This window comes from Periophthalmus magnuspinnatus, chromosome 19 (genome assembly GCF_009829125.3).
Source record: "Periophthalmus magnuspinnatus isolate fPerMag1 chromosome 19, fPerMag1.2.pri, whole genome shotgun sequence".
NCBI lineage: Eukaryota > Metazoa > Chordata > Actinopteri > Gobiiformes > Gobiidae > Periophthalmus > Periophthalmus magnuspinnatus.
In genome coordinates this window covers 3353442-3364475 of record NC_047144.1, presented here as the reverse complement: position 1 = coordinate 3364475, position 11034 = coordinate 3353442, and the positions used below count along the sequence as shown (strand labels likewise).

Sequence of the window (11034 nt, the reverse complement as noted above, 5' to 3'; positions counted from 1 at the left end):
CCCCGGTGCAGCTGAGGTTGTCACACGGACTGTATATAGAAACGCGGCGCCATTCTGGTATTTTTATTTCGCTACCGTGTCCGTAAATCAACATATGAACATTAATAACTGAACAATCCGGCGCCTTCTTTCCCTGAGGTCGGTCGCTCCAGCTAGCGTTAGCAACAGGTTTGACTGACAGCGTTGCTAAGGGAAGAGGCCCTCGCTCCAGATTGGCTCTTTGGTTGCTATGATACAGTGTCGGAATTGCAAATATGGAACTTGGCTCTAAATTTGGCCCCTGTAACTGCTAGCCTCGATGAGCTTCTTTTCTTTGGAGTCGAACGCTCAGTCCACGTCTTTATACAGTCTGTGGTAGTTTCAAAGATGTTTACAGAGAGGACAGACATCGAACTATTGAACTATCCCGAATGGATTTTGTTGCATCGTGGCTGAAATAAAGAAGAACAACATGTCAAGTTTTAATCTGCATTTTTAACTTGAATTTAAGGCAGGTACATGATGCACTTAACTGTTAGCATCGTTTTAACAGCCTGTACAACCAGACAAGTTCGCCCTCTACTGGTGAACTCCATAATAACTGTATTACAACAGAATAAAAAGATAAGCACATTCACTGTATCACTTATTAATAACAGGAAATAAATTATACACATATTAGACTCAAATAATATATAATCCCAGTATACCACAGACTTATTTTTGCTCTTTGGAGAGGCGTGAGGACGTCTGTGTGCTGAGGGAGGCTAAAGATCTCCCTTGACTGTACTTTTCGAGCTTTATTTTCACTTAAGACACAGCTACTCATCCAAAAGTGAATCACACTAGCCATTGAGTTTTATCTCATATAAGAGGAGAGTCCGCAAATATAGCTCAAGTGTTTCTAGTTTTTTCTCAGAGTTAGTTCAAAGTCCACATTTTTTATTAAGTATAAATTATCTGCATCAAAATCTGGGTTTTACATCATAATTTAGAGCTCTCTCACCCAGTATATGTGTGACCAGTGGACTTCTGTGTTGTGTTGTTTTGTGCAGTTTGTGATGTAATTAACACAGCAGGAACTTTTGAAGGCACTCTCCTTTAATCTGATTCACAAAAGTAAAAAAAAAACAAAAAACATGTGCCACTATTTATCAGTCAGATAATGGACAGAATGTAATTAGAATCTCACCGCAATTGTTCACATGGAAAAATGAAAACAATGGAGCAAAATCAGAGCTCACTATTAACTTTAACACAAGTAAAATATAATTACAGACTGACCTCTTCCCAAAACTGGATTTACAAAGGGAAAAGGCAGCGGTCAAACCCTGAATTTATACCAGGGGCAAAGGTCACACGAAGAAGAAACAAAAATACAGAAGAAGTGGCTGGAGGACCAAGGCTGCGCAGTAAATCAAACGTATGAGCACAACTGTAATAAGCAAAAGCACAATTTTGTGTAATTATACATTTTATTATGTATATATATATATATATATATATATATATATATATATATATATATATATATATATATATATATATATATATATATATAATGGTTGTATAAAGACTGGGTTTAAAACATGATTCAAACATACATGACTGATTTGAACATGCCTGATGTATGTGATAAAATTATTTGGCTATTAATTTACCAAAATCATATTCAAATACAATTTTAGTGAGTAGACCTGCTGCTGTAAGCTGTCACGGACGAAAACAAAAATCTAAATTTACCAGTAAAAAAACAAATATATATAATAAAACAAATAATTAATTATAATAATAATAATAATAATAATAATAATAATAATAATAATAATAATAATAATAATAATATAAATAATAATAATAATAAAAAAAATAATCTAGTAACTAACTCTTAAAATATCCTAATTAATGTGTAGTGTAGTGTGTGTGTGGGGGTGTATGTGTGTGTGGGGGGGGGGGGGGTGAACAATGGGGAAAAACAGACAATAAATATTTTAAAGATACAAAAATAAATAAATAAATAAATAAATAAATAAAAAGAGAGAGAGTACATAATAGTTAGGGCCCTAAACTGAAGTCGCTCACTCTGCCACTGCTCGACTCCCGTTACTCATCACAACAAACACTTCCGGGTTCGGCGCGTGCCGTTGCCATGGGGATACGCACAGACGCAGCGGTCTCAGATCTAGCGTCACGTGCGCTAAACTGTGGGACAAATAATGTAAAAGTTGTCTCAAATCTAAAGATAAGTATGATGAAGAAAAAAGGGAAAGAGAATAAAGCGCATGCTGCAGAAGAGGACGTCTCAAAACAAACAGGTACAAAAAGAAACACGTATTTGAACGTCAAACTTTAGAAGTAACATTAGGCTAGCACTTTATTAGCTAATCGTGCTATATTTACAGAGGAAGATGGAAACAGAATAGAGGATTTTTCAGATATTGTTGACTTTTATGTGTTTTATTCTTAGCTTTAGGCTATTTTTGTCACTTGTCAGGTCATTATATTGTCCTTTTTTCCCTAGTGTTTGTGCTTTTAATATAATCTACAATGCTTTTCTTTCTTTTCTGCCAGGACAATTACCCCCTGAACCAGTAACCTGCCTGACCTTTGGTAAGTCAGAGGATCCTACTGTTTCCTGTTTTGTCTGTGGAGCAGGTGCAGTTTTATGTGTTCAGTTCAAACTAAACCTGTCATGATAACACATTTTGAAGATATACTGCGATAAACGAAAAAACTGACACCACTTCATGCCACTGACACAATAACAATAATGCAAGATAATCCAGTAAACAATTTTTAAACAGACAGTCATTAAAAGGCCTGAGCTGCAACAAATAGATAACAGATATATGTACCAATAATTAGCCATAAAAGTTATTTATTCACCCCTCTACAGCTCAAATCTTACATTATTGCATAAAAATGGCAAAAAATCTAAAAGAAAACTGTACACATGATAAATATTGAGCCCTAAAATATATTGTTCCATCTGTCATATATTGAATGATAAGTAGATATTGTAATTATCGTGACAGGCCTAGTTAAAACTCAAGCTTGTATGTTACAGATGACTATCAGTGCACAGGCAACGTCCAGGAGGACTTCCCCAAACTCTGCGCTCTCCTGGATATAAAGAACATCCCACCTGTCCATTGTAAAAGCACAGAAACTGAAGAGGAAGAGCTGCCAGGTGAGACCCCAAACCTGCTTAAACTTGGTCAGACATTACACATAATTGTCGACGATGGAGAGTTGTGAGAGAGCCGTGTGCTACTGTCTGAGGTCTACAGTAATTTGTGATTTTCTGAGTATACCTAGAAGCTTTAAAGCAATTCTGGAGGTAAATATTGACTCAGATCTTAAGGCTCTGTCTGTCACTGCATGGTACATTTAATGAAGTTCAGGCTGTTCAATCAGAACTGGTCAAAATAACATCCATAGACTTTTTATTCAGTCTGTGGTCTGGTCTAACAGAAAACAATTGTCCGCTCACAGAGGAAAATGAGACTCGAATAACCCAATGGTGGAAGCTGTATCTCTGTGTTGATTTGGAGGACAAAACAACGCTCAGCTGCAAGGGACTTAGGATAACTGGTAAGAAACGTAAAAGGAATGTTACAGATTCATTTATTTTACAACAAAAACAGCTAATGTTTGTGTGTATTATGTTTGTGATACACACAGGATGGAAAATAGATGAGCACATTTGGAAAGTTCTGACCAAGATGCTTCAACATTTGAGCCGACTTCAGAGCGTCTAGTGAGTGAGAGGCGGTTTATTATTGAACTCTACATTAACTTTGTGTTTTGATCTTTTTTGTGAATCTTGTTTTGTAGTTTTTGGAAAGCCGGACTGACCGATGAAATGATAACGTCACTTTCAAATACACTCTCAGTGGGGAGCAGTCTGAGGTAAGACGTCTTATACTTTTCACACAAAATAACTACTTTTTCATGAAGAAAACTCGGGTCAAAGGCAAAAAAACAATATTGTAAACTTAGATTATTCTACAGTATGGGGTTCTGAAACTCATGATAATATTTTGTATGTTTACTTTTGTTGTTAAAGTGTATTCCTGCCTTCATAAACATTACCAATAGTTACTGTGTATAGTCAGTTAAATCAGAACGAATTTCATTTATCCATCCGTTCTTCTGCTTCCTACAATAAAAGCATCACATTACTCACCCATCTTTACTCTTACTCTTGTGCTAGAGTTGTTTATTTGGACGGAAACCCTCTCCCAAATCACAGCTACCACCTGCTCCTCTCTGAAGACAGTCTGTAAGTGACTGTTCAAATGTTTTTACTCACTTTAAACACTTTAAAATACAACACATTTCTCTAATTAATGCGTATTGTTTTCAGCATCAATCGCCTGTTCCTGAGAAATAACCAGATCGGGGATGAAGGCGCTCGTCTGATTGGCTCCGCGTTATCCACAACCAAAACTGCAAACAAAAACCTCCTTTTTCTAAACCTCGCCTTCAACTGTATTGGGAATGCAGGTGCTGCGTATCTGGCTCAGGTAAAGTCTTAAATGCAAGAATAAAGAAAGAGTTGTCAAAATTATTACCACAAAACAGTCGGGTGCTTTTAGTTTGTTTGTTTGTTTGAACTTCAGAAATCAAGTCACAAATCTACAGAGTAATTCTTCTGCTCTAAAAACACGGAGCTAAGCCATCGCGATATATTTTCTGTACCTGTATGACAGTTCTAATTTGTAACACAACATTGAAAAAAGGACAAACGGTTCAGTGAGATTGGATAAATAATTATAGATTTTTTTTTCAATGGGCAATGTCAAAACAGTTGGATTGCTGTAAATGTACATAAACATATTTTTATACAAGTAAACAGGGAATTTAACAAAGCTAAAAGTGATTAAAGCGTTAACAAAAAAACAAAAAAAAACTCACTTAACGTCATCACATTTATTGAGTTTTGGAGAAAAATCAAATCAATATTTTTAGATGTGTCAAACGTTCAGACATCGTGTTCTTATTAGTTTTCCCCTAATGTAAATGCTACTGCTAATGCTTTACATGTGCCATTATACAGTATGTTGTAATGTGACGTCGTTTCTGTCCAGGGCCTGCGTCTGAACCGAGCCCTGATCTACCTCTCACTGGCCAACAATCAGATCGGAGACTCAGGGGCCGCTCGTATTTCCAAGGTACTGTTTACATCAGAGCTTTTCACTTGTACAAATGCTTTGATAGTTATACTGTTTTAGACCACATTCATTATAACAGTGTAAGTTTATAAGGTGAAAGGAGGTGAACACTTTTTTTCAGATTCTGGGGGAGTTTCCTCTGACTCATGAAGAGGTCGTGGAGAGAAGGAAGCTGCTCATAGAAAAGCAGGGGCTGGTAAGTGTGCTAATGTCTGTATTTGTGTTTTACATACATTATAAGACGGGTGATTCGGGCTTAAAGTGACATTGTAATCATTATAATATATATCAGAAATGGGTGACGTGTTCTTAATTCTAAGGCCCTCCTGACACAAGATAAATCACTAGAAATATAATGAGTGTATTCTTCTTCTGGGTTCACTTTTGACCAGTAGGCTCTGTCCACAGCGGCACGCTAGCTAGCTCACTGTGTCTCAACCAGCTAACTGTCACTTTTGTTAAGATCAGAAAATATAAAATACAAAAAAAATAAATAAATAAACATAAAATACAAAATAAAAATATACAAAAACAACCTTTTAAAATTCATATTTTAAACGTTTGTGGCGTTATTATAATATTTATTATGTCTCAAAATTAGCATCAGCGTTAGCATTGAGTGTCTGGTGAAGTATTCACAAACAGCTCTCTTTCTAAACACAGAAGTGTCTGGTGAAGTTTTCATTTCATTTGCATATTTTTAACATGTTGTGACATTGATCCACAGCTTCCTGTCCACTGCCTGATCTTTAAATATTTACTAATTTTAGTGTGACTCAGCAAAAACGTAGTAGTAGTAGCGCTAACAGTGAGGTTGACGGGTGCTGTTGTGCACAGAGCCTAGTGCTTAAAATACTCATGACCCATACATAGAATCACTGTTTCCAAAAAACCTTTACCAGGACAGTCTTTTAATCATGAAAAATAGTTATTTGATATAACTCCTCAGCCTTTTCAGCAGGTCTCAAACAGTAGTAAAAATACCTGTACATACATTTATACAAATGATACCAGCGTGTTATTGGTGTTGAACTGTGGCAGAATTTTTGGTCAGATGTCGATGGAGAAGGACCGACACTTTCAGAGGCCAACACACCGGTCAAACCAGACCCTAAAGGCAACGCCAAGAAGAAGGTAACTGTCATAGTAACGGCCATAGTAACCACCATAGTAACAGCCATAGTAACAGTCATAGTAACAGTAACAGTCATAGTAACAGTAACGGTCATAGTAACAGCCATAGTAACAGTAACGGTCATAGTAACAGTCATAGTAACAGTAACAGTCATAGTAACAGTAACAGTCATAGTAACGGTAATAGTAACGGTAACGGTCATAGTAACAGCCATAGTAACAGTCATAGTAACAGTAACAGTCATAGTAACAGTAACGGTCATAGTAACAGTCATAGTAACAGTAACGGTCATAGTAATAGTCATAGTAACAGTAACGGTCATAGTAATAGTCATAGTAACAGTAACGGTCATAGTAACAGCCATAGTAACAGTAACGGTCATAGTAACAGTCATAGTAACAGTAACGGTCATAGTAACGGTAACGGTCATAGTAACAGCCATAGTAACAGCCATAGTAACAGTCATAGTAACAGTCACAGGAAACACAAACTTCACCTTTATTTCTTATCAAGTTGACATTTTTCTTTTACAGGAAGTTGCTAAAAAAGAGGAGAAACCAGAAAAAGCACCTGCCAGCAAAGAAACCCTGAAGAAAGGAGCACAAAAGCCACCAAAAAGTAACTGAATTTAAAGGTACACTATGTAACATTTCTGGTGGAGGGTCCACCAACAGCTTGTCTCCATGGCGTTGTGATTTTTTGGCGTAAAATGTTCCACAGTAGGGCATTTAACTTCTCTTCTATCCATTGAGACAAGCAGATGACGCCACTAGGGCAAGTTACACGTGAGGTCTGTGGAGTGGCGACCTTGTTCACAGTATGAATAAAGGCGTTTTAAGTAATATTTGCCTGGGATCCAGAAAACTGTACACACATCTTCAATACTTTACAAAGACGTGAGTCTGGCTCTGCGTTTTCAGATGTACATGATTGACAGGTGTATTAGCCAATCAGGGACAAGCATGGTCCATACATATCGGGGGAAAAAAAGGAAAAAACTACCACTGAGGACTGAAAAACATGACGGATTTCTGCAGAGTTAATGAGTGAAGCACTAAACTGTGTTCATCTGAGGTGAGAGAAATTAGATTTGATTTGTAAATCACAGGTGACCAATGAGCGTTTTTGTTTCACGTGTGTCACTGATCTGATTGGACGATCACGTTTTCCCGGGTTTGAGGCGTAACCGGGGGCGTGGGGACCAGACTGATATCAGTCTGTTTAAATAATAAAGAGATCTCATTGTGGAATTGCCAGACAAGAGTAATATATCACCTCTATTTGAATAAATGCAAGAAACATCACTTTAATTCCACACTGCTGAACACTCCAGACAAAGCATGAACATCTCCATAGCAACATAGGTGCTGGGCCCCCACCAGAAAAGTTACATAGTGCACCGTTAAAGTAAAATGTGCACAAAAACACAATTGTAGATTCTAGTATTTTTTAAATCTTGCTTAAATCTCTGTAGCTCCCGATAAGGCACCGCCAGCCAAAGGAGGAAAAGCAGCGGGCAAGAAGAAACCTGCTCCTGTCGAGGTTTGATCAGCTCTGCCTCTGTCCATCTGAATACGTCATTATAACTGGACATATTGTGTTGATTGCATCTTCATTTCTACAGGAGAAGTCGACTAATGCCTTGGTCGAGGTTTGTGTGTTACAAAAATCAACCTTTGAACACATTTTTCAAGTCTAATATAAAGTGACACAGCTGTTCTTATTTGAAAGCCTGAAGTGGAGATAGTGAACCCCCTGCTGGACCCTTTGGCACATCGCAAGGACGGACACGTGTTTCTGCCCGGAAACTCCACTCTGGTCTACCTCAGTTTAGCAGGTCAGAAATAAAGACGCACTATGTAACTTTTCTGGTGTAGAGCCTGCTAAGTGCTCGTCTCCATGGAGATGTTATTGTTTTACCTGGTATGTTTTCACTGTATTTTTGAGCAAAACAAACAAACAAACAAACAAAAAACATCTGCTGAATAAATGCAAGATATCTAAATTTAACGATATTCCGTGGAACCTTCCAGGCAACGCAGTAACATCTCCATGGAGACGAGATGGAAAAACTACAGAGTGCACTTTAAAATAACAGATAAGTTGTTACTGAGATTTGAGGTTGAATGATCCTTTATGTTGTTAATATAAAGCAAATGGAGTTTATGATTTTGTTTGCAGTGATTTACAAGCCATTATAAACTGTTTTTGTTTGTTTCTAGGCAACGCAATAACGGAGGAATCGCTGCCTCTGTTCCTGACGTCTCTGGAGCAGCAGACGGAGGGAGGACTGCTGCGTTTGTGTTTAAATGTACGTTCTGTTATTATTACCTTTTGCATCCATAGACTGTATAAAGTAGCTGCAGTCAAATGAAGCTCATCGAGGCTAGCAGTTATAGCGGCTAATCTGGAGCCAAGTCCCATGTTAAAAATTCCAATCGGGAATATCATGGCAACCAAAGAGCCGATCCAGAGCGAGGCTGTTGAAAGTAACGCCCCTTTCCGCCTGAACCGCCCGTTTAGCAGGGGATGGGCGCTTAGCAACACTGTCAATCAACCCTGATGCTAACGCTAGTGGGAGCGACCTCGGGGAAAGAAGGCGCCTGATTTGTCTGTTCATGTCTTGATTTACGGACGCAATAGCCAAATAAAAATTCACGGATCATTTAGAGCAGGTTAATACGAACAGAGAGGGGCGACAGTTTTTCGACAGAAAGTGAATTGGAGCCAGAGCCGATGGAGAAACGTGTCCATGATCACTTCCTGTTTGTAACGTGACGGCTAGCAGGTTAGCTATGTCCATTTATATATACAGTCTATGGTTACATCTTTAAAAAAATACACTTAATATCACAAACCAAAGTGAAAATAATCGTCCTGCTTCTTTAGAGAAACAACTTTTCTCCCGACTGTGAACTTTTCAACAAAATAAACCACCTCCTGCAGCTCAGAGACCCAAAAAACAGACCTGCAACTGAACCAGGCCAAGACGAGGGGCACAAATAATGAAACGACGTAAGCAGGCGCGTATTAAATGTTATTTATTTACACTTGTTCTGATGCTGTATTATGATTTTTAATGCTCTGATAATGTGTTTTACCATCTAATATCTGTTAAGTATCACCCATAGACTCTATATACGATCAATGGTATCACCAGGCTCTTTCAAAAATAAAAACAAATTCACTGCACAATCAGACGGCCGATGTCCAAAACGTTTCACTTTGAGATTACGTTTTGTCAGATCGTCTCTTTCTTTTTAGAAGTTTGTGAGATGTGATGGTTGTGGTACCGGCCCCGCTCTGGGACAACCGGCCCCCATCAGCTCCCCAGAATCTCAGAGTCTCACGTTTGGTTGGAGCTTATTTTTGCAGCTAAAGGCCTTAAGTGATTAATTGTAAAACTGCAAATTTGATCATAAAATCTGTTATTTAAAGGTCCCGTGTTGCGCACAATTGACTCCTGTGAACTTTTAGTCATGTTATAATGTTATTACTTTCTCAAAAACAGACATTGTTTTTTGTTTCATTCACACATGTTTGAGTTACACTTTATTTTTAGTCTGTTACATCTCCAAAGCTCAAAATGCTCTGTTCCACCTTGTGATGTCATGAAGTGGTAGTTTTCACGTTAACAACTACCTTTATCTTTTGTTTAGTAGAGATTTCAGGGTTAAAAATCATCCAAATGATTCCAGTGAACGTGTGAAGGAGTTTAAAAACACAGTGCAGTACTTCCTGTATCACCACATGACATCACAAGGTGGAACAGAGCGTTTTTTTTCTGTTTGAGAGAAGAACTTAGCCTCAATATGCAGGATTTATGTGTTATGAAACAAAACATAACTCAAATAGGCATGTTTTTGATGAGGAAACAATAGTAGAAAATAGTGTAATATGGGTCTTTAAAGTGTAAATATTAAATGCTAAAGATCCATAAGCGTGTGCTGCCATCTGCTGGTGAAAATTCTCAGGCATTTACTCTAAATTTGCCTGTAGGCGCTTGGTTCCAGCATCTATAATGGAACACAGTAATTCTCAGTTCTGGATGATGCAATCTGAAAGTCCATTATGTTTTTCTTTTTTACTGTGACTCACTGGGGAACTGAAACTGGGGTGGGTTCGTTTAGTAACTCTTTGTTTAGCCTCTGTGACTTTTATAATAATGATAATATTATTGCTTCTGTTTGTATTTTCTCATAAAAAACACTTAAGACTTTTTTTTAAACATCCTTAAGTCTCTTACTGTTGTTAAGGCACGAACTGAAGCTTTTGTAAATGACTTTTGTCTGTGTAACGGGACTGAACAAACACACCTTTAGCACTGAATAATGTTTATAATAAAACTTGACTCCTTGTTTTTGCTGCGAAGTGTTGAAAACTGAAAACAAACAACTTTTTTTTTAGCCTGTTATTTTCAGCTTCTTTTAATCTAATGTAAATATTGAGATGATACATTTTGAAAAGCCTTTTGTCGTTACATAAACTGTCTGCTCGTCACAGTGGTTTCTGATGTTTTCGTAGATTTAACCCCGTGCTGGTCTCCGCTCTCGTCACAGTGAGACTCGACTCAATGAACTGTGGCCCATTCAACCTGCTCAGACTCTGGGGCCTTCCACTGAAACTCAAACAGCACAATATACAATAAACAACAGTAAATCAGGGGGGGCTTCACGTACATCTATGGTGGAATGTTCAGCAGTTACACAACGCACACATTTGTAAACACGACCAAAAAAGGTT

General features: G+C 37.7%; 1 protein-coding gene across 1 annotated transcript; it reads left to right on the top strand.

The window, feature by feature from the left end:
- The first annotated feature begins 2212 nt into the window (after positions 1-2212).
- Positions 2213-9297, top strand: lrrc71 (leucine rich repeat containing 71). Its single transcript, XM_055229814.1, has 17 exons — positions 2213-2294; positions 2551-2589; positions 3047-3169; positions 3475-3573; positions 3664-3739; positions 3805-3891; positions 4196-4264; positions 4349-4508; positions 5073-5156; positions 5278-5352; positions 6198-6290; positions 6825-6909; positions 7766-7833; positions 7916-7942; positions 8023-8128; positions 8514-8602; positions 9181-9297. The coding sequence occupies exons 1-17, from the start codon at positions 2228-2230 to the stop codon at positions 9295-9297; spliced, it is 1464 nt and encodes a 487-aa protein (XP_055085789.1). The 5' UTR covers positions 2213-2227.
- Positions 9298-11034: the final 1737 nt, after the last annotated feature.